Below are 23,618 nucleotides of genomic sequence, written 5' to 3'. Positions count from 1 at the left end.
TGTTTTTCTGAATATAAGTTCTGGCAAAAGCTCCAAGAAGTGCTAATATCATGGATAGATAAAAGCGCTCTGGGCAGTAAGTGCAAGAAATTTAGAAAGAAGTCTGGGGAGGTCACATGTCTTCAAGGACTCCTGGGAATGCTGTTCTTCTGTTGCCTGTATGAGTCTGTAGTGCTTAATGTTAGTGTCCCGGAGTACAACTTAAGACAAAAGGTGCTGCATCTTGACATGCTGACTACCTAGAAATGGTGGTGCATTTCTAGGAGAAAGAAAGAAGGCGTGGTTTTCATTTTTCACTGCTGCATATTCCAAGGAAGTTTCATAGCCTGTCAGTTAACACTTTGTGATAAGCAGCCAGGCTGTATATTTATATTGCATGTCTGTGAAGTGGTGAGACGCGTGAGACTTGGCATTGCTACCAAGTGATCTCTGTGTGTGGTGTTCTAAGGTAGACACTGTGTGCTTCAGTTGCTGTGGGTATAGCTACGCTCACACAGGCAGCTCTGACACTGTGTGCTTCAGTTGCTATGGGTATAGCTACGCTCACACAGGCAGCTCTGACGCTGTGTGCTTCAGTTGCTGTGGGTATAGCTACGCTCACACAGGCAGCTCTGACACTGTGTGCTTCAGTTGGTATGGGTATAGCTACGCTCACACAGGCAGCTCTGACACTGTGTGCTTCAGTTGGTATGGGTATAGCTATGCTCACACAGGCAGCTCTGACACTGTGTGCTTCAGTTGGTATGGGTATAGCTATGCTCACACAGGCAGCTCTGACACTGTGTGCTTCAGTTGGTATGGGTATAGCTACGCTCACACAGGCAGCTCTGACACTGTGTGCTTCAGTTGGTATGGGTATAGCTACGCTCACACAGGCAGCTCTGACACTGTGTGCTTCAGTTGGTATGGGTATAGCTACGCTCACACAGGCAGCTCTGACACTGTGTGCTTCAGTTGGTGTGGGTATAGCTACGCTCACACAGGCAGCTCTGACGCTTCTCACAGAACATTTGTTCATCCCTCCTCAAAACTAGGAGACACCATCAGCCAAAGCACCCTGCCGTCACAGCAGAGCCGCTTCCCCGACTACCTGGAAGCCCTCCCTGGGACAAATGTGGACCTTGGCACACTGGAAGGAGATGCAATGAACATAGAAGGGGAGGAGCTGATGCCCAGTCTGCAGGAAGCGCTGAGTTCCGAAATCTTGGACGTGGAGTCTGTGTTGGCTGCCACCAAGCTAGATAAAGAAAGCTTTCTCACGTGGTTATAGAGCTGCAGGGAGCCACTCTGAGTCTGTGAGGGATCCACAGAGCCTAAGATGTGCACGCCTGAAATTCAGATAAGTCAGTGGGGGTTCTCTGGCTAACACAGAAAACAGATGAACCAGTGTCCATCGTTGTTCCGCTTTTCTCTGCCCGTCGCTGCTCTTACGTTGGTTGCTGACCTCTTCACGGCCGGCTCTAAAGAACCCGAACCGCAGACAGATTCCTTTGTTAACTCTGCTATGATAACTACGTTCTCTGGGATTGCTGGGGGATGGCCTGCTGGATAATGGATGTTCTGCCTTTTGTCCGGTGGTCCTTTCACCATCACTTTAACTGAACACACAGACTGGGAACTGAATGCTCTAGAACATTGTTCAAGAGGTGGTTTCTTCAGCTGCCTTGGGTCCAACAAGCCAGAGGCATTGCGTCTGATCTCGTGGAGGACGGAGGGGACCCACGCTGAAGACTGGTGAACTTTCCATTCTTCTGTTAGCGATGCCGTTAGGCCATAGTGACCTGGGTCTTATCTTAGACGCTTATGAGGCATGAGACAGCTTCCATAGAAATATATTAATTATTACCACATACTCTAGATTAGGTTTGAATGAATATTTTCTGTGGGTGTTTTGGTTGGTTTTTCTCTGCCCCCCCCCCCTTTTTTGTGGTTGGTCTTGGTGGAACGTAGGCAAATTAATGAATTCGTTTATAGCTGTAGCTTGGGGTGGGCAATACCATTCTTTTGGTGGGAAATCTGTATTTCTTGGTTTTTTAACATCCTATTTAAATCTTAAATCTTGGTTATCTCCTCTCTACATATATACACACTCTTATTATGTCTATGGTAGTGTGATAGCAGAATATATCTTTATAAACATTTCTTTCCTTTCCAGTTTATTTTTTAAATGGTAGCCTTGAACATATACATTTAGACACAGTAGTTTATGTTTCACAAATACTTTAAATTCTGGTTGGAGCAATTGCAGGTGTTTGAGGGAGGGTGGGCAGTGTTATAGAAAGGGCTCTAGTGGGTAAAGCCAAGAGGCGCCTCTTGCCCTCTGTGCACTGTGGTGACAACAGAAGCCAACAGTGAGTGGCCTTACTTCCCTTAGCCTGATTTCATGCCATGTAGTGTCTGAGCTGTAAGCTTTAGAGAGGCAGGCCTGCCTTCTGCCTCCACCTCAGCTTTGGGTGTACACTCAGATACTGAGACTGATAATCCACGAGGTCAGGTTGAGTGTCACCTACAAGATCATGCTTAGGAAACCTCCTCCCGTGTCTGCTGAGTGGACCCTGGGGTAGTGTGCAGAATGCTGCGAGGTCATAGGTAAAGTGATCAGACTAGCAAGTGTGGGGTAGTTGGACTGAGCAGAGCTACAATGAAGCATGATTATGGCTTTATTTTTGCAAGATTACTAGAGTATGTGTCTCCAGGAGTAATAATGGTTTCCAAAGAGTATTTTTTAAAGGAACAAAATAGGCATGAATTAACTCTGTGTATAAGCTATGAAGTAATAGTTGGTTATGAATTATAGTGGCACCAGCTAGCACCTCTGTCATTTAAGGGTCTTTGAGTGCTTCTAGAAGAATCCCTTATTTTCAAGGGTTCATAATGAACAACAATTTTCCCCCCTGGCTAAAGCTGCTACTATAAAATCCTCAGCTTAGGAAGATAGAAATCTTTTGGCCCTTTGATTTAGTATAGCACAAGAATGAAGTAGAAAAGTTTTATTCAGTACTTTGAGTGCTCAAAAAATACAATCAGTGTATTATATGTGATTCATAGGTCAGTCATTTGAGGCCATTGACTCTAAGGCTTTTAATTAGAAACTAGTTGAAGACTCACCCTTGAATTAAGTCTGGGGAAATGGCCTCCCGGAGGATGCAGTGACTGTAGAACAGAGATGAAATTCTACTCTAGTTGACAATTGAGCAGATGGATGATCCACAACAGTGCGTGGGGAATGGGCAGATGATAGGCGTGCCGAGCGCCTATGATTGGCCAGCAGCTGCAGAATAAAGGATGGCGTCTTCTGTGGGCAGACTAGCTGTAGTGTGGGGAGGGGGAGGGGAGGTGGGCATGAGCTGTTGAAAGGTTACCGGGCTATGATATAGAAAAGCTTTTATGAACTTGTTTCTCTTCAGTAAAGACTTATCTCGCTCTCAGTAAAGAAGTTCCTAAGTTTGCAGCTGCTTAACCTCCCCCACAAGGTGGATGTGCCGTCTTCCTCCTCCCTCAGCATGGTGCGCCTTGTTATACCTCAATGTCCAGCAGCCCCTGGTGCCTGACAGTGCTCTCTGACCTTATCAAACCCTCCATGCTGACTGTGGGAGATTTAAGCACCCTGACTCTCACTAAATTTGAATCACGGCCTGAACGTAGTCTTTCTTGTTGTGTCCAGCAGTGTTTAATGCTTCCTGGCTGTAGTAGGTAGCATACAGGTAAGAACTTAACTGGTTATTCTTGAATTTCTTTTACAATAAACCAATTTTTATAATCTTAAAATGTGTCAACTTTTTTACATTTGTGTTCTTTTCAATTAGGACTTCTGAGTCTCTCTGGGGGAAAAAAGATGAGTTTGGTTGGGGTTTCAGAGCAAGCAGTGTTCTGTTTCATAACTGTTTCCTAAATGCAGAGACTTAACTTCTAAAGAGAAGGAAAAAAAGGTCCCAAGGAAGCAGCTGTGGAATGTGCGATGTTGCTGTGATAAGTGTTAATATGAAAGTATGCCTTAGTCAGGCAGTGGTGGCGCACGCCTTTAATCCTAGCACTTGGGAGGCAGAGGCTGGCAGATTTCTGAGTTCGAGGACAGCCAGGGATACACAAAGAAACTCTGTCTTGAAAAACCAAAAAAAAAAGAAAAGAAAAGAAAAGCAAAAAAAAATTGTGCCTTACAGAAAACACTTCCACTTTTTCAGTGGAAGACTGAAAAAGAACGTTAATGAGTTAAATACTTGAGAAGCCGTACCATTTGGTTTTGAAACTTCAAAGTTGAGGCAGTATCTGTGACAGCTCTGGAGCTTGTGCATTTAGGGACAAGATGAATCTTATCTTGGCAACCATGGTTTTTGTTTTGTTTTTTGTTTTTGTTTTTCGAGACAGGGTTTCTCTGTATAGCCCTGGCTATCCTGGAACTCACTCTGTAGACCAGGCTGGCCTCAAACTCAGAAATCCGCCTGCCTCTGCCTCCCGAGTGCTGGGATTGCACGCCCGTCGACAGCCATGGTGTTTATAAGGATTATGGCTATAAGGATCTCATCATTGCTGTCGATTCTTTCCAAAATCTCCAAGTTGGTTTTTGGTTTGGTTGGTTTTGAATTTTCAAGCCCGGGTTGGTTTCTCTGTGTAGCTCTGGTTGTCCTGGAACTCATGCCGATGCCGTAGACTATCAACTTTTGTTGACCCATGCAGGTCTATGTCTTCAAGACCTAGGATTTGAGTACCTTAAAGAATGGGCAGGCGACAGCTACAGCCTGATGCTGTAGACAGCTTTCCTTTGGTTTCAGTAGAGTTTTATACCCAGATGAAACAAAGCAGTGCTCCAAGGAGGGTGGTTGAGTTTAGGAAGCCATGTAAAAGCTCAGCAAGCACATACACAGTAAACACTCGGCGTGGCAGCCCTTTTCTAGGACTGAGCAACTTAAACACAACCGGGACACAGACTGGAAGTTATGTCTGGGAAGGCTTGCAAGCAGGGCAGAAGGCCAGAGCAGGTTCAGGGTGTGCTGACCAGTTTGGGTTCTTTAGCTATGATCTGACAGCCAACAAAATTAAACGTCTTAGGAATTGAATGTAAATGTCCCAGAAGGCATGAAATCACGTCCAAAAACAATCTAGGGAACAAAATGCCTCTGAGGTCAAAAGCCTTCTGTCTGTTTTCCTGGAGCCACACACTCTTCACTGTCCACCATTTTTTGACTCTTCCAACAGTAGACAAGGCTAATCTCCAACTCACAGTGATCCACCTGCCTCCACCTCTCAAGGGCTATAGTTAAAAGTATGCACCACCACCAGCTTCTCCATGTTTTTGGTTTTTTTTTTGGGGGGGGGGTGGTTTTTCGAGCCACAGTTTCTCTGTGTAGCCCTGGCTGTCCTGGAACTCACTCTATAGACCAGGCTGGCCTCGAACTCAGAAATTTGCCTGCCTCTGCCCTCCAAGTGCTGGGATTAAAGGCGTGCCAACCTCTCTCCCTGACCCTAACAACCATCCTAAACTGGGCTCTGTGAGAGGAAATATGGAAGCTATTCTGACTCCAGGGTTGGCACATTCATGCTGATTCATGCGGCTCTGGCAGTGTCCTCCCTGTGGTCCTACCCCAGTTTATTTGTAACTTATGTATCTGTTGGATAAGTATGTGCAGCTGCCTAAAGAAGCCAGAAGAGGGCGTCCTCCTCTGGGGCCTCCCCTGGCACTTTAAATGTATGTCAGTGTTTGTTTTGCAATTTAAGAGCTTAGCTGCTTCCAGAGTTGAAAATTAGTGTGGAGCACCCGGGTGCTGCCCTGTAATCCCAGCTATACAGGAGGCAGAGGCAGGGGATTGCCAGAGTTCACAACTGTGACACTACTCTGGGCAACACTGAGACTGTCTCCCAACAGGCCTCAGCCTTCTACCTCCACTAAAGACATCTGTTGACCTTCAAGTCTGACTTGAGTGCTGAGGATCTGAAGCTGGCCCTCAATCCTGCGTAAGCAAGCACTCCAAACCACTGAGCCATCTCCCCTACACAGAATTACAGTGGTAGCCTTGCTACGTGGCAAAGAGAATTTCCCTTTGGAAGCATGCCAGCCCCTAGAATAAGCACTGGGAGGTTTCATTGCTGCCTGCACAAGCTACTGAGCCCAACTGTTCAAAGGCAATGATTCCGTCCCGAGGGATCCTAACGGAAATCATCCCCCCCCCCCCAGCAGCTTGCATTTAAGTACACTACTGATGTAAACTCGGACAGGGGAGGGGCTCAGCAGGTAATAGACACTTGTCTCAGACCTCAGTTCAAAATTGCAGCAGCCACATGCACATCTACAACTCCAGTGCCTTTGGGGACAGAGATGGGAGGATTGCGGCTTTCTGGGTACTAGCTTAGCTCCAAGATCGGTAAGAGACTGTCTCAAGAGCTACCTTAGGAGAATAAGGAGGGAAGGAAAGCAGGACACCTGATACCCTCTCTGCTTTACATAGGTAGACACATACAAAGTTGAGCTCCTGGGACAGAGTTTCAACAGATACCCAAAGTAAGTTGAGCCTCAGGAGGGCCTAAGTGATGTGTAGGTGACCAACTTACACGTGTATTCTTTGTGTGCATGCATGTGGCCCCTGGAAGACAACTTTGAGTCATTTTCTTCTATCCTGGGGCTTAACTCAGTGTCCTCAGGCCTAGCAACGAGCACCTTTACTCAAAGAGCCATTGCATGACCTGACCAGCAACTGCTGGTCTCTGGCCAAGATGTTCGGGTTTATGGGGTTTTGTTGTTTGTTTATTGAGACACAGGTTTTCTGTGTGTAGCACAGGCTGTCCTGGAGAACTCAGATCCACCTGGCTCTGCCACTGCCTCTCTGCCTCTGCCAGGATTAAAGGCCTGTGCTATCAACTGCCCAGGAGGCCTTAGGAATTTCTTATTTTTAATTAAAATTATTAATAATTTTATGTGTATGTGTACCTGAGTGCAGGTGCCTGTGGAAGCCAGAAGAGAACAACGCATTCCCCAAAACTAGAGTTATGGTGAGCTTCCTGATAGAGATGCTATAAGTACCAATCCCACATCCTCTGTAAGAGCAGGCCTTAAACATTCACTAAGTCTTGTCTTGGAGTTTATAAGAGATGTAAAGATATGTTCAGGAGTAGCCAGATGACTAACCTGAAGTCACATGTTCCTAATCTTGAGTTCCAGTAAATTGCTCACAGCCTATAAAAGTCTGGTTGGGATATGCAGAGGATGTGATCCAAACCATTGAGCAACACAGTTCTCCTATATTCCAGCTTCACCGGGACAAGCTCCTGAGGGAGGCCACATCTTGGCCTGGAGTGGAGAGGCCAGTTATTGGCCATGTCTTGGGGGCATGGCGGTAGAATTTTAACACTGATTTGAACTAAAAATTACTGACTCATCAGTTTTCCAAAGCTACTGAAACAGAATCCCCAGGCCTGCCGGTTTCTAGTTCTCATTGCTCTGATTTTTGTGCTACTGAAAATGATAAATTAGTACAGTCAGGTTGGTGTCCCACTATGTGCTACCCACTGGGAACTGGTCTCAGACTTTCCCTCTGGGGTAAGGGGAAATATGCAGAAAACAGCACCTCAGATACTGACTGTGACCAAAGCAAAAGGCTTCAAGAGGCTGGAGGTGTGGCTGTGAGGTTAAGGGTGCATGCTGTTCTTCCAGAGGACACAAGTTAAGTTCTCAGCACCTACATCAGGTGGTTCACAGTCACCCATAACTCTTCTCCAAGGGGCCAGCATCCTCTTCTGGACTTCACATACCCACATACAAACATCATGTAATTTTAGAAAAGAGATTTAAAAATATTAACTTACAAGCTGTCCATATTCTTTCAAAACTTTTTATTATTTTATTTTTAAGACAGTCTGAGATAGCCCTGGCTGGCACTGAGTCCTAAACATCTATATTAATCTCATCAAGGCTCAGTGAGCACCAGGAAGTGGGGACAGAAGGAACCTAGGTGAGGTAGACAGCAAGCAATGATATGAGATGCTGTCCTTTGGAAGCGATGTGGCTGTTGCACTTGTGAATACACGGCAGAACAAGATCAAGCCAGGAAAACTGCAAATGAAATGAGAAAGCAACTATGAGGCCTCACCTCTTGCTGTGAGCTACTAGCAACTGATGTGTGGGGGAAAGAGCCGCTTCTCTCTCAGAGTGTGACCACTGTGGCTGTGCTCCAATGGATGGCTCTACACTGATTCATCTTGTACGAGAAAAGGACATAAAGTTGGGAGGGGACAAATAGGGCTAGAGTCTGTGGGAAGCCTGAGGGGTATGGTACGATCAAAATACAGTGTACCTGTACAAAATTCTGAAAGAATAAATTGTATTATTCAAGAAAAGAAGAGCCTTGATAAAGGGGTGCTGAGAACACTGCCAGACATTCTAGAAGAGCTTGAAGATGGGACAGGGAGTCATGGTGCTGAGTTACCATCCCCTATGCTGAGAAGAGGTAGAGCCATAGGAGAAGCTAGTATTTTATTCAGCCAGTGTGTGGTGAATACCTACAAGATAGTTCAAAAGAGATCTCTGGGGAGAGCGAGGATGTGGTAGAGCACTTGTATAGCATTCATGGGAGGCTGGGAGCAAGCTACTCTATAGGAGTTGCAGGCCAGCGAGAGTTGCAGAGTGAGACCCTGTCTCAAGCCCAGCAAAAGGATTGCCTTGCCTGCTGAAGGACAATGAATTCGGATTAGAAATGCCAAAGAGAACAGATGCATAGAGGCCAGCACCATCCCAGTGGTTCAGAGCCTGAAGGTGGACCAGGTGTGGGAAAAGAGAGATAACAAAAAGACATGATGAGCAGGTCCAGAGTAACATCTCTCCCCATTCTCTCTGATAACTGTTAGCAATAACATCAGACAGCAGCCCTCTGAAAGGGTGGCAGGTGAGACTTGCCCTGTTATTCTTCACATTGGCAGCGTAATTGAGCTGTTGAATTGGAATTATCAGCATAATGAGATTTTGCATCTCCATGGAGATACACCTTAGGTGTATCTCTGAGGGCATTTCCAGAAAACTTCACCTGAGCAGAGAAGAGACACCCTGAATGTGTGTTTGGAAGAGGGGGTGGGGTGCATCCTATGGACCGAGGGACCTTGACTACACAAAGAGAGCAAAAAACAAATTGAACAGCATTCATCTCCCATCTTCTGGCCCAAGGATGGCAAGATTGTCACATGATCTTACATTGTTGCCATGAGGTTTCCCATTGCAGACACACTGTCTCCACAAACAGGAGAGTTGGCCTTTCCTCTCCCAGAGTCAGAGTCAGAGTCAGACCAAGCTTTCTCTCCCACAAACTGCCTTTGTTAGGTATTTTGTTACAGCAGCGAGAAAATTAGCTAATGTAATTCTTTACTATGGGAACTTGATGGAGGCCTGGGGACACTGGGGCCGATGGGCAACAGCTGAAGCTGTGCATGGGCCTTGGTTTAAAATTAGAGTGGTTTGGGGTATTTTGTTGTGGTGGCTATAGTTGGTTGGTTTGAGTTTGAATAGTGGTCTTATATATCTTTGTGTAGCCTAGGCTTTGAATTCCCAATCCTCCTGCCTTTAGTTCTCCAGTGCCCTCACACTGAGCTGTTTCACAGGACAATTTGCTTGTAGGGAGCCTGTAGACCACAGAGGGCTGCCAGTTCTCATGGGTTAGACCACACTGAGAACCACATTTCCCCTGCTACCTGCATCTGTAATGCTGCTCATCTTGCCTGCAGCCTGACCTCTGCCAGTGGTGCATCATGGGTTTTGTCCCATTGGAAAGGAACTGGGGTAGAAGCTGGATTGTTCTTCCCAGTGTCTCTCAAGATCTTGGTGTCAGTTCAAAGTTCACTCCAAGGTTCTTTGTTTTCCACGCATGACACAGATTTCTATTTACATAAGTTTCACTCTGTGCTGGGCTGGGGAAGTAATCTAATGACCTAGAGTCTTTCCAGATCCAAGGCCAGAGGGGTGGCAGGGTGCCCTAGCCCCATCCCCACAGCTCCCCCACTCTCCAACCTTCTTACCCTCCACCCCAAGCTTTGAGTTATTTCTTTTGCACTACCCCAAGGAATTCCTGGTATCTCAGCTTCAATTAGCAGTGGTCATGGGGGGGGGGGTTTGCAGACAAGAAGGCCGCCCCACCTTTGCACATAGGTGAGAATGACAAACTGACTTCACAAGGCCTCTTTCACTTAAGGACACAAAGGTGGGCAAGAGTCACTCACCCCCAGATCCCGCCTGGCATCAGTTCAGGTCAAGCAGAAAGCACAGCATCCCTCAGGAGTGTATCTACTTTCCAGCATGGAATCCCTCCTCCTCCTCCTCGTCCTCCTCGTCCTCCTCCTCGTCCTCCTCATCCTCCTCCTCCTCCTCCTCCTCCTCTTCCTCCTCCTCCTCCTCCTCTCTGTACTTTTCTGCTTTTATTTTGATGTTTTTAAAGATTTATTTTTAAATTACGTGTAGGTGTGTGTCTGTATGAGATGTTTACACGTTGCTGCTGGTGCCCTCGGAAGACAGCGGTGTCCCCTGCACCTGAAGTTACAGACAGTTGTGCCCCATGATGTAGGTCTGGGAACTGAACCTAGAAGAACACCACTCTGACCTAAAACCAATGGCCTCAGAACCAACACTTAGGTATTGCAGACAAATCATGAAAAAATAAAGAATTCATGAGAGTTTGATGCCTATGGCAGTCTTCCAATGTAGCCTACACAAGGAGCCAATTTTTGGAGAGGTGTGTGTGTATGTTTGTGTACATATATATGTTTAGATATACATACACACACACCACACACTTTCATACACACATATATGTATGAATATGCACACATGGGCTGGAGAGACAGCTCAGTGGTTAAGAGCACCGACTGCTCTTCTGAAGGTCCTGAGTTCAAATCCCAGCAACCACATGGTGACTCACAACCATCTGTAATGAGATCTGACGCCCTTTTCTGGTGCATCTGAAGACAGCTACAGTGTACTTAGATAAAATAATAATAAATAAGTCTTTAAAATAAAGAATACACATATATAAACACTTTAATTGTATTTCATTTTTGTGTGTATGAATGTTTGGCCTGCACATATGTCTCCATACCATGTGTGTGCAATGCCCACAGATGCCAAAAGAGGACTCTGAACCCCCCGGGAATAGAACTACAAGGAATCATGAATTATCGCATGGAGGTAAGCTTTAAAACGTGATAGAAGCTTAGTTCGCTTTGTTTGGAGTTAGTAGGTTTAGGAGAAGGACAGGGAGATGGTGACTAGCTTTCTTCAAGGTTATTCAGTCAGCTGTTGACAATTGATACATTCAGGGAGGGTATCTTAAATTAACTTTTAAGTAGTATTTTATACAAGGAAAGTGTGGGGCTGGAGAAGTGGCTCTGCAGTTAAGAAGGTGGACTGCTGCCGGGAGGTGGTGGTGCACACCTTTAATCCCAGCACTTGGGAGACAGAGGCAGGAGGATTTCTGAATTCAAGGACAACCTGGTCTACAAAGTGAGTTCCAGGACAACCAGGACTATACAGAGAAACCCTGTCTCGAAAAAAAAACAAAAAAGAAAAAGAATGTGGACTACTTTCAAAGAGAACCCAGGCTCCTGGCACCCATATAGTGGTTCAAATACATCTCCAATTGCAAGGGATCTGACTTTGTCTTCTGGCCTTCCCAGGCACCAGGCACGCATGGACATAGTACACTACACATGCAAGTAAATCACTCATATACATAAAATAAAAATAATTAATCTAGGGCTGGCGAGATGGCTCAGCGGGTAAGAGCACTGACTGCTCTTCTGGAGGTCCTGAGTTCAATTCCCAACAACCACATGATGGCTCACAACCATCTGTAATGGGATCAGATGCCCTCTTCAGGTGTCTGAAGACAGCTACAGTGTACTTATGTATAATAATAAATAAATTTTTAAAGAAATACTTCATTAAAAAAATAATCTTTTCAAAGAAAGCTTCTGTTCTGTTTTGTTTAAAGGAAAGAAATTCTTTAATCCTGGACTCAGAAGGTAGGGCAGGTGGATCTCTGTGCGTTTAAGGCCAGCCTGGTCTACATAGTGAGTTCCAGTTCAGCTAAGGGTATGAGTCAGAGTCTCGAAGAACGAGGAAGGAGAGGATGAGTGTCCGCTTGGGAGAAGGTGCTGGCTCTGCAGTGAGAATGAGAAGAATACATTTTTTAAACTTTCCTGATTTATCTTTAAAAACTCTTACCAACAGCTTGGTTAATATGCTTTAGACTGGTTATAATTCAACAAAGATAAACCTCCTTGAAAATGTATGTTCTCTGAGGGTCCCCAGTTTTGAAGTCTCTGGCTGTGGGAACCTGCTAAAGTACTATGGATGTTTGAGCATATGAAGGGACCTAGCTCATTCCAAATCCTGAATCTGACTTTCAGTCACATGTTTGTCATTTAGCCAAATATTTCCAGTGAGCCGACGCACCGCAGGGAGTATGACCCAAGTGTTTATATGAATCTTAACCTGAAAGCTCATTGGACTAGTTTCTTTTTTTTTTAATTAGGTATTTTCTTCATTTACATTTCCAGTGCTATCCCAAAAGTCCCCCATACACTCCACCCCCCCCACTCCCCTACCCACCCACTCCCACTTCTTGGCCCTGGCGTTCCCCTTTACTGAGGCATATAGTTTGCACGACCAATGGGCCTCTCTATCCAGTGATGGCCAACTAGGCCAACTTCTGATACATATGCAGCTAGAGACATGAACTCCGGTGGGTACTGGTTAGTTCATATTGTTGTTCCACCAATAGGGTTGCACATCCCTTTAGCTCCTTGGGTACTTTCTCAAACTCCTCCATTGTGGGCCCTGTGTTCCATCCAATAGCTGACTGTGAGCATCCACTTCTGTGTTTGCTAGGCCCTGGCATAGTCTCACAAGAGACAGCTATATCAGGGTCCTTTCAGCAAAATCTCACTAGTGTATGCAATGGTGTCAGCATTTGGAGGCTGATTATGGGATGGATCCCCAGATATGGCAGTCTCTAGATGGTCCATCCTTTCATCTCAGCTCCAAACTTTATCTCTGTAACTCCTTCCATGGGTGTTTTGTTTCCAATTCTAAGAAGGGGCAAAGTGTCCACACTTTGGTCTTCGTTCATGTGTTTCACAAATTATATCTTATATCTTGGGTATTCTAACTTTCTGGGCTAATATCCACTTATCAGTGAGTACATATCATGTGAGTTCTTTTCTGATTGGGTTACCTCACTCAGGATGATGCCCTCCAGGTCCATCCATTTGCCTAGGAGTTTCATAAATTCATTCTTTTTAAGAGCTGAGTAGAACTCCATTGTGTAAATGTATCACATTTTCTGTATCCATTCCTCTGTTGAGGGACATCTGAGTTCTTTCCAGATTCTGGCTATTATGAATAAGGCTGCTATGAACATTGTGGAGCATCTGTCCTTATTACCTGTTGGGACATCTTCTGGATATATGCCCAGGAGAGGTATTGCTGGATCCTCCAGTAGTACTATGTCCAATTTTCAGAGGAACTGCCAGACTAATTTCCAGAGTGGTTGTACAAGCCTGCAATCCCACCAACAATGGAGGAGTGTTCCTCTTTCTCCACATCCTCGCCAGCATCTGCTGTCACCTGAATTTTTGGTCTTAGCCATTCTGACTGGTGTGAGGTGGAATCTCAGGGTTGTTTTGATTTCCATTTCCCTGATGATTAAGGATGCTGAACATTTTTTCAGGTGCTTTTCAGCCATTCGGTATTCCTCAGGTGAGAATTCTTTGTTTACATCTGAGCCCCACTTTTAATGGGGTTATTTGATTTTCTGGAGTCCACCTTCTTGAGTTCTTTATATATATTGGATATTAGTCCCCTATCTGATTTAGGATAGGTAAAGATCCTTTCCCAATATGTTGGTAGCCTTTTTGTCTTATTGACGGTGTCTTTTTGCCTTATAGAAGCTTTGCAATTTTATGAGGTCCCATTTATCGATTCTCGATCTTACAGCACAAGCCATTGCTGTTCTATTCAGGAATTTTTCCCCTGTGCCCATATCTTCAAGGTTTTTCCCCACTTTCTCCTCTATAAGTTTCAGTGTCTGGTTTTATGTGGAGTTCCTTGATCCACTTAGATTTGACCTTAGTACAAGGAGATAGGAATGGATCAATTCACATTCTTCTACATGATAACCGCCAGTTGTGTCAGCACCATTTGTTGAAAATGCTGTCTTTTTTCCACTGGATGGTTTTAGCTCCCTTGTCAAAGATTAAGTGACCATAGGTGCGTGGGTTCATTTCTGGTCTTCAATTCTATTCCATTGGTCTACTTGTCTGTCGCTATACCATTACCATGCAGTTTTTATCACAATTGCTCTGTAGTACAGCTTTAGGTCAACCATGGTAATTCCACCAGAGGTTCTTTTATCCTTGAGGAGAGTTTTTGCTATCCTAGGTTTTTTGTTATTCTAGATGAATTTGCAGATTGCCCTTTCTAATTCATTGAAGAATTCAGTTGGAATTTTGATGGGAATTGCATTGACTCTGTGGATTGCTTTTGGCAAGATAGCCATGTTTACTATATTGATCCTGCCAATCCATGAGCATGGGAGATCTTTTCATCTTCTGAGATCTTCTTTAATTTCTTTCTTCAGAGACTTGAAGTTCTTATCATACAGATCTTTCACTTCCTTAGTTAGAATCACGCCAAGGTATTTTATATTATTTGTGACTATTGAGAAGGGTGTTGTTTCCCTAATTTCTTTCTCAACCTGTTTATCCTTTGTATAGAGAAAGGCCATTGACTTGTTTGAGTTAATTTTATATCCAGCTACTTCACTGAAGCTGTTTATCAGGTTTAGGAGTTCTCTGGTGGAATTTCTAGGGTCACTTATATATACTATCATATCATCTGCCAATAGTGATATTTTTACTTTTTCCTTTCCAATTTGTGTCCCCTTAATCTCCTTTTGTTGTCTAATTGCTCTGGCTAGGACTTTAAATATAATGTTGAATAGGTAGGGAGAAAGTGGGCAGCCTTGTCTAGTCCCTGATTTTAGTGTGAATGCTTCCAGCTTCTCACCATTTACTTTGGTGTTGGCTACTGGTTTGCTGAAGATTGCTTTTATCATGTTTAGGTATGGGCCTTGAATTCCTGATCTTTCCAAGACTTTTACCATGAATGGGTGTTGGATCTTGTCAAATGCTTTTTCTGCATCTAACGAGATGATTTTGTCTTTGGGTTTGTTTATATAGTGGATTGCGTTGATGGATTTCCCTTTATTAAACCATCCCTGCATCCCTGGAATGAAACCTACTTGGTCAGGATGGATGATTGTTTTGATGTGTTCTTGGATTCGTTTAGTGAGAATTTTATTGAGGATTTTTGCATCGATATTCATAAGGGAAATTAGTCTGAAGTTCTCTATCTTTGTTGGGACTTTCTGTGGTTTAGGTATCAGAGTAATTGTGGCTTCATAGAATGAATTGGGTAGAGTACCTTTTGCTTTATTTTGTGGAATAGTTTGTGCAGAATTAGAATTAGATCTTCTTTGAAGGTCTGATAGAACTCTGCACTAAACCCATCTGGTCCTGGGCTTTTTTTGGTTGGGAGACTATTAATGACTGCTTCTATTTCTTTAGGGGATATGGGATTGTTTAGATCATTAACTTGATCCTGATTTAACTTTGGTACCTGGTATCTGTCCAGAAATTTGTCCATTTCGTCCAGGTTTTCCAGTTTTGTTGAGTATAGACTTTTGTAGAAGGATCTGATGGTGTTTTGAATTTCTTCAGGATCTGTTGTTATGTCTCCGTTTTCATTTCTGATTTTGTTAATTAGGATGCTGTCCCTGTGCCCTCTAGTGAGTCTGGCTAAGGGTTTATCTATCTTGTTGATTTTCTCAAAGAACCAGCTCCTCGTTTGGTTGATTCTTTGAATAGTTCTTCTTGTTTCCACTTGGTCGATTTAGCCCCTGAGTTTGATTATTTCCTGCCCTCTACTCCTCTTGGGTGAATTTGCTTCCTTTTGTTCTAGAACTTTTAAGTATGTTGTCAAGCTGCTAGTGTGTGCTCTCTCTAGCTTCTTTTTGGAGGCACTCAGGACTATGAGTTTTCCTCTTAGAAATTCTTTCATTGTGTCCCATAAAGTTTGGGTATGTTGTGGCTTCATTTTCATTAAACTCTAAAAAGTCTTTAATTTCTTTCTTTCTTTCTTCCTTGACCAAGGTATCATTGAGAAGAGTGTTGTTCAGTTTCCACGTGAATGTTGGCTTTCTATTATTTATGTTGTTATTGAAGATCAGCCTTAGTCCATGGTGATCTGATAGGATGCATGGGATAATTTCAGTATTTTTGTATGTACTGAGGCCTGTTTTGTGACCAATTATATGGTCAGCTTTGGAGAAGGTACCATGAGGTGCTGAGAAGAAGATATATCCTTTTGTTTTAGGATAAAATGTTCTGTAGATATCTGTTAAATCCACTTGTTTCATAAATTCTGTTAGTTTCACTGTGTCCCTTTTTAGTTTCTGTTTCCACGATCTGTCCATTGATGAAAGTAGGGTGTTGAAGTCTCCCACTATTATTGTGTGAGGTGCAATGTGTGCTTTGAGCTTTACTAAAGTTTCTTTAATGAATGTGGCTGCCCTTGCATTTGGAGCATAGATATTCAGAATTGAGAGTTCCTCTTGGGGGATATTACCTTTGATGAGTATGAAGTGTCCCTCCTTGTCTTTTTTGATAACTTTGGGTTGGACCTCTGTTTGCTCTGGTCGATCCCACTCATTCCATTCCCAGGCCTAAAGATTTCTTTATTCTAAGTACATTTTAGCTGTCTTTTGTTTTGTTTTGTTTTTTTGTTTTTTTCTTCGAGACAGGGTTTCTCTGTATAGCTCTGGCTGTCCTGGAACTCACTTTGTAGACCAGGCTGGCCTCGAACTCAGAAATCTGCCTGTCTCTGCCTCCCAAGTGCTGGGATTAAAGGCATGTGCCACCACACCCTGCTGTAGCTGTCTTTAGACACACCAGAAGAGGCCATCAGATCTCATTATGAATGGTTGTGAGCCACCATGTGGTTGCTGAGATTTGAACTCAGGACCTTCAGAAGAGCAGTCAGTGCTCTTAACTGCTGAGCCATCTCTCCAGCCCCTTTTTTCTTTTAAAGGACGAATCATACAGCAGTTTGACTGTTAAAACTGTTCCCAGTTCCTATACTTTCAGGATTTAGAAAACACGCAAAGATAAAGAGAAAATCAATCAATCTCTTTCTGTCTCTGGGGAGAAAGATAGAGAAACAGAGACAGCGACAATGACAGAGAGAGTTGCCTGCATAATATACCTGTGTACCAAGTCCCTGCCTGGTTCCCAAGGAGGACAGAAGTGGCCGTTGGAACCTCTGAAACTGGAGTTCCAGACAATTATGATCCATGGTTTGAGTGCTGTGAACTGAACCACGGTGCTCTGCAGGAACACCAAGGTCTCTTAACCTTGAGCCTCTTCTTCAGCTCCCTCTTCCTCCTGTTTTTGTTTCTTGTTGACATAGGGCCCTGCTTGATAGCCCAGGTTGAGGTGCAGTTTCATACCCTCTTCAATCTCCCCCTAGTAAGATTATAGACATATGATTAATACAGATCTCTGTATTGAATCTAAACACTTAAACCAGATTATTTTCTGAATCAGTTATATTTACATATATGTGGAAGAAGTGAGGGAAGGCATGGTAGAAGTAAGATGCTCTAGCTGGAAACCAGACAAAGAAAGTGCAACCTCCTTGTTCTCAAGCTGAGACTTCTCTGGTGCATTCTAGAGTTATTCTCTGTGGTCCACAAGATGAGATGACCCCCATAAGGGAAGAGGGTTTCCTTGCTATCAGCTACTGCACCCCAAAGCTTCTTCACACACCTGGCTGACTCAGGAAGTGACTGTCTCCACCCAGGAAACAGATCGTCAAAGAAATGCAGCTCCTTAACACGCCGGCTCACTGCGTAACTGAATGTGAGGGGCACCCAAAAGTCTCCAGCAATGAAAGGTGTCTGAACACTCTTTGTCCAAAGATTCAAGATGAGCCATATAAGGAACCCAAGGTGTTTCTGACAGAGTTCACCTGTGTAGCATCTGTGGTAGTGTTTGCACAAGTGTGCAAGCTGCACACTTTGCACTGTGCAAGGCAGTCACACCCCTCAATGCCAGTGATTGGCTTGAAGCACGAAGACTGAGACTGGCAATGACCACAGGCTATGAGTTGAATTGCAGTATTTCTACTGTGCATACAAAGTTATCTGCTTTATTAGAAGCATTATAGTTTCTTACAGAATGTAAAGGCTTTGGATATTTTTCTACCATCATTTCTCAGAATGTAATCATCTTATTAATATGTCTTTAGCTTTTGTAGTGTTTGAATATTTGATCTTAAAAGCTTCTTTTTGAGCTGCTGACTTGAGTTTCTTAAAACTATTCAATAAGTTGTTGTTTGAGACTAGGACATATTTTCCAACAATTTCTGAAATAGACCCAAACTTACTGTTATCATTTTGTACTATGTATTGATGCAAAATAGCATTCTCAGGATTAACAACTACAAAATTAAAATATGGGTCAACTTAAGAGAAATGTTGATTGTGTTCTATAGGTAGAGTAGGAAATACTCAGCTTGGATTCAATTCTTCATGAAAAAATAAGCGAACACATTATAAGGATGCTTACTTGTTTCATCTTTAATTAGCAGCAAAAGTCTATGTACACCACAGCATTGCTGGAAGTAAATATCTTTATGATTTATTATGGCAAATGTTTGGTTTGCATACTTAGTCTATATACCATATGCCTGGGTTTGGTACAATCTCACAGTCATGTGGGGTCGGAGGCAGGAAAGTTCAAGAAGCCTCCGTCTAGCGTAGACAAGAGATAAGTGAGCTCTATGTGAGGGAGTGTTGCATTTCTCCTGATACAATCTATTTTAAGGTCAGTTAGGCTCAACTAAAATCAAGAGCCCAAGAGGCCCATTGCTAATATATGTTAATATAATGCTTTCATTCATAATCAAAAAGTTTCACCTGTGTATAAGAGTATACCACATGTATGCCAGGTGCCTGCGGGGGTCAAATCCCATGGAATTGCTGTTGGTATTCTGTCTGGACTCCACCCCTACAGTAACCTGGCAAGAGCCAGGTAGGCCTGGCCCACTATAAAAGGGGCTTCTTGTCCCCTCGTCTCTCTCTTACTCTTGCGTTTCTCTTGCCTCTTGCTCTCTTGGTCCCCCTCTGTCCCCATTCACTTCTCCCCTCTTTCCACGTGGTCATAGCTGGCCTCTACTTCTCTACTCCCTCTCTCTGCCTTTCTCTGCCTCTACTACTCTCCTAACTCCCCTCCCCATGCCCTAAATAAACTCTATACTGTACCATCGTGTACATGGTCGCTCAGGGCAGGGATGCCTCAGCATGGGCCCACTGAGACGTCCCCTTCCCCCATACCTTACCACACCCTCATAGAATGCCTACCCTCCAGCTGGTCAGGAGTTTGCACGTTGGTACTCCTTTTCCCTGAACTAGGAGTAATCCAGGGAAACGAACCTCTGCCAATCCCAGCTGTAGATCTGATAGCTGCCCAGCATAAGAGGGCAGTTCAGGTCGTGCCACTCTTGGTCGCTATGGGAATAGCCATAGGTTTTGGTACTGGAACTGCAGGGATAACGACTTCGATGACCCAATGTAATACATTCACTTCCCAGTTTGAAAACAATCTTAAAGAAATGACTGCAACTGTGCTCACTATCCAGAAACAGATGGATTCTTTAGCAGCCATGGTGCTTCAGAACCAATGGGGGCTAGAGGTCCTGATAGCTAAAGAAGATGGACTTTGCCTGTTCCTCCTTGAAGAATGCTGTTTCTATATCAACCAATCCGAGACAGTGAGAAAATCCAGGAGACAGAGATAAAGAACTTCAGGGAGGGCTGGAGAGATGGCTCAGAAGTTAAGAGCACTGACTGCTCTTCCAGAGGTCCTGAGTTCAATTCCCAGCAACCACATGGTGGCTCACAACCATCTGTAATGGGATCAGATGCCCTCTTGTGGTGTGTCTGAAAACAGCTACGGTGTACTCACATAAACTAAATAAATAAATCTCAAAAAAAAAAAAATCAAAAAACAAAAACAAAAAACTTAAGGCAACCTGAGACCTCCAGTTCTGGGATTTTAAAAAACCGTCTATGGGAGTGGATCCTTCCTTTTGTAATGCCTTTTCTAGTCATCCTCCTGGTGTTTTTATCCACTCCCTGCCTCATTAATCTTGTTTCTACATTCCTCCAACAACAAATACAAAAAAATTCTAATCAAACTATTAATCAGCTCTTATTACAGGATTACCAGCTGCTGCCTACAGAAGATACTCTGTCCACAGAGGAACCTGATGTGAATGTTTACCAAGTGGATCCCGATGGTGAAAGTCAGCTACACCCCAAAATTGACGACGCCCCTAGACATCAGGAAGCAGCTTAAGAGACGCGACGCCCTCATCCCCCCCCCTTTCTTTTCTTCTCTTTATCTTTTTTTTCTTTTTGGTTTTTCCTGCCCGGCCTTCTCTTTATAATAATAAAAAGGAGGTATGTTGTTCTAAGGACCTCCGAAACCCGTGACATCGCATAGGCGCAACCCACACACCTGTTGTCAAGGCAACAGCCACCATATTCCCAGAATTCACTTGCCTCACCTCCCACCTTTACCTGTGACTATTTCACCATCCATTTATAAAGAAATGTTCCCTTGATCTCTCTCCCCCCTCCTCTCTTTCTACTGCCACCTTGCCCTTCTTTCTCTCAATAAACCTCATGTGAATATTCTAGGGAAAAAAAAAAAAAAAAAAAACTTGCCCTGGAAGGTTAGAGTTTTACAGTCATCCTCTGCCATAAGTGAGAAGTCACTTCCAGCACCTAGGTCTGTCAGCTTGGCATCTATAGAGAGGAAACAGTCATGCTCAGATTTATGGGTGACTTTTTGCCATGCCTCCTGGCTACTGTGACTAGTTTCCTGGTTTCTCATAGCATTTCCCGTATGCCTGGGCAAGACTTCTGTGTCAATCCTTCCTGCGGGAGGCTCTGCTCTGCGGCCCTGTTCTGTATGGGCGGGGCATCCTGAAGTGCCGGGGGAAGGGGGGGTGGGGAATCCTGTGCACTACGCATGCGCAGGGCCTCAGCAGCCCAGTCGTCTGGCCAGCTCGGTAGAGCTCCTCCTGGCTATGGGAAGGGCATAGTAATGACCTGAGACTTCTGTAATTCCGCTTTTGTGTCCCTTGCGCATAGAATGAGGTTAATTTGATCCTTACCTTGTGCAGCTGTTTGATGACTGAAAAAATAATCTAGTTTGTCTTTATGCATAGCCCTGCCAGGTACTTATTAGTGCTAGTTTATTTTTTTCCACATACTTCCAGAATCAACAATTGGCTCAAAGGATCCACTTGTTTCCAAAATTGCGGATCGAACAGCCAGAAAACTACACAGGCTTACTGTCCAGTAAGGAGTCAGACAAGTACACCTAGAGGAAGCAACTGGCAGGACTGATGGGAGGGTGCGGGAACTCTGGCCGCGCCCCAACCTGTGCCTAATCCGTTCTCAAATTGACACAGAAGCCCTTCCATGAAGAATCAAGAAGACAATGAAGTTGGAAAAGGCCTGATTGTGAACAAAGACCTACCTAAATAATAGCATGTGGGCCATAGAGCTTTATCTTGTTTCATTTCATTAAGACAATTCACATTGTATCAGAGTCATGACAATCCCAATTCAAATGCTGGGAATGCAAACAGGAACCACCCACTTGCCTGAATCGCGCGCGCGCGCGCGCGCGCGCGCGTGTGTGTGTGTGTGTGTGTGTGTGTGTGTGTGTGTGTGTGTGTGTTTGGGTCTCCTTGCAAACAAGCATGGTAAATACCGTTTACTGTGGATTGTTATTCTGAAGCAGAAAGAGGTCTCTGAGGGTCTTAGAGGGTCTGATTTTAAGGAAGGTTTTTGAGATCTCCCTGCTTAGATGTCATATGGATATGCAAGGCCTGATCCAGCTACTAAGACTACTACCTACTTTATAAAACCACAAAAACATAGCCCGGAATCTGGCATTTTTAAAGTAATGTGATATCCTCCCCCCACCCCCACAGCCCCCACCCCGTACTAAATAAAACAGTCATTAGCATACTACCTAAGAGTCACATGACTTCCTCTGGCATCTCAAAAAGCAAATGGAAAAATTTGAGGTAAGACTATATAATTCTAAATTCTCAGATACTAATGAGATGGTCAGTTCTCCCCTATATTGAGGACTGAGTTTGGCTTTAATGGCTCCTCTATAACCTTAAGATGTTAAATCCAAAAGTAAACCTTAGTTCTTAGCATAAACAAAAATCTTTATACTTTCTTCCTTGAACTACCCCATTTGTAGACTTTTTTTCCCCCACTCTCTTCAGCTTGTCGTGTTCCTAGGCTCAGAAAGCTAGGAGGCCATGGGAAGTGTTATCAGACTTTGCAGTAGGAAGCTGCCACAGGCCTGGACTAGCAGGCTGGCTTGGATTAGAAGCCCTAAGCAAGCTAGCATAGTTAGGCCTCTCCTGGGCATTCTGTTAGATGATAGGTGAGTTGAGATGCTCTTACTTCAATGATGCACCATACACCCTCACATGCTGCTTTTGAAACAGCCGTTTTCAGGATTAGCTAATAATTAATACTTTTGTTCCCATTTAAATCCATTGGTCAGTGAGTGCAGATGTGTACATGGAACCTGAAGCTCAGATTTGGCAAGGCCAGCTGGCCAAAGAGCTCTGGGATCTGCCTCTGTCCCCACTCCCCAGCACTGAAGTTTCAGATACACACCATTAAACCTGACTGTTTACTCATGTGCTCATGCTATTATGATGTTTTCCTGGTTAAGCCATCTTCTTGGTTCTCTTTGTTGGGTTTTTAGCACCTTTTGTTGTAGAGTGAATGAGAAAAAATAATTTCTCTAATTTACACACAAGTGATACAATTTTTTAGCTCATTTACACTAACTGACTATGGAGCCGATGTCCCAGGCATTGAAATGAATTTTTTTCAAAGAGAGAGTGGGTGTGGTTTGTATATTCTTGGGCCAGGGAGTGGCACCATTTGGAGGTGTGGCCTTGTTGGAATAGGTGTGACCTGGTTGGAGTAGGTGTGTCACTGTGGGTGTGGGCATAAGATCCTCACCCTAGGTGCCTGGAAGTCAGTCTTCCACTAGCAGTCTTTGGATGAAGATGTAGAACTCTCAGCTCTGCCTGAGCCATGCCTACCTGGTTACTGCCAAGCTCCCACCTTGATGGTAATGGACTGAACCTCTGAATCTGTAAGCCAACCCCAATTAAATGTTGTTTTTTATAAGACTTGCCTTGGTCACGATGTCTGTTCACAGCAGTAAAACCCTAACTAAGACAGTGGGGTAGTTGCCAAAAATCAAATTTAACTTTAGCCAAGTTGTCAAAGGCAAGATCAGAACCAAACATCTGAAAACCAAGAAGTTGGCTACTGTCTCACACTTTTGGAAATCACTTGGCTAGTCTTGATAGAGACTTGATAGACAGGAAAGGCCAGCGGTCCCTCTAGATTCTCACCATGAAAGTCTACAAACTAAGCAAGTTCACACTTCCTCACCCCCTGGGTAAGGTCAGC

General features: G+C 44.0%; 1 protein-coding gene across 10 annotated transcripts in view; it reads left to right on the top strand.

Annotated features, from left to right (window-relative positions):
• The window catches only part of Yap1 (yes-associated protein 1), a 72,640-nt gene extending 68,872 nt beyond the window's left edge, over nt 1–3,768 (top strand). For 7 of the 10 annotated variants that reach the window (XM_006509854.4, XM_006509855.4, XM_006509856.4 and 4 more), the window contains one exon: nt 1,035–2,154. In XM_006509854.4, the coding sequence (XP_006509917.1) occupies nt 1,035–1,270 (236 nt within the window). In that variant the 3' untranslated portion in view covers nt 1,271–2,154. Of the gene's footprint in view, nt 1–1,034 lie in introns of all 10 variants that reach the window. The other 3 variants (XM_006509852.3, NM_009534.3, NM_001171147.1) reach the window with 1 other exon arrangement.
• The last annotated feature ends 19,850 nt before the right edge of the window (nt 3,769–23,618 follow it).

The sequence above is a fragment of the Mus musculus genome, chromosome 9, assembly GCF_000001635.26.
Source record: "Mus musculus strain C57BL/6J chromosome 9, GRCm38.p6 C57BL/6J".
In the NCBI taxonomy this organism is placed as follows: Eukaryota; Metazoa; Chordata; class Mammalia; order Rodentia; family Muridae; genus Mus; species Mus musculus.
Note: the sequence above shows the minus strand (reverse complement) of the source record. Positions and strands in the feature narration are given on the sequence as shown.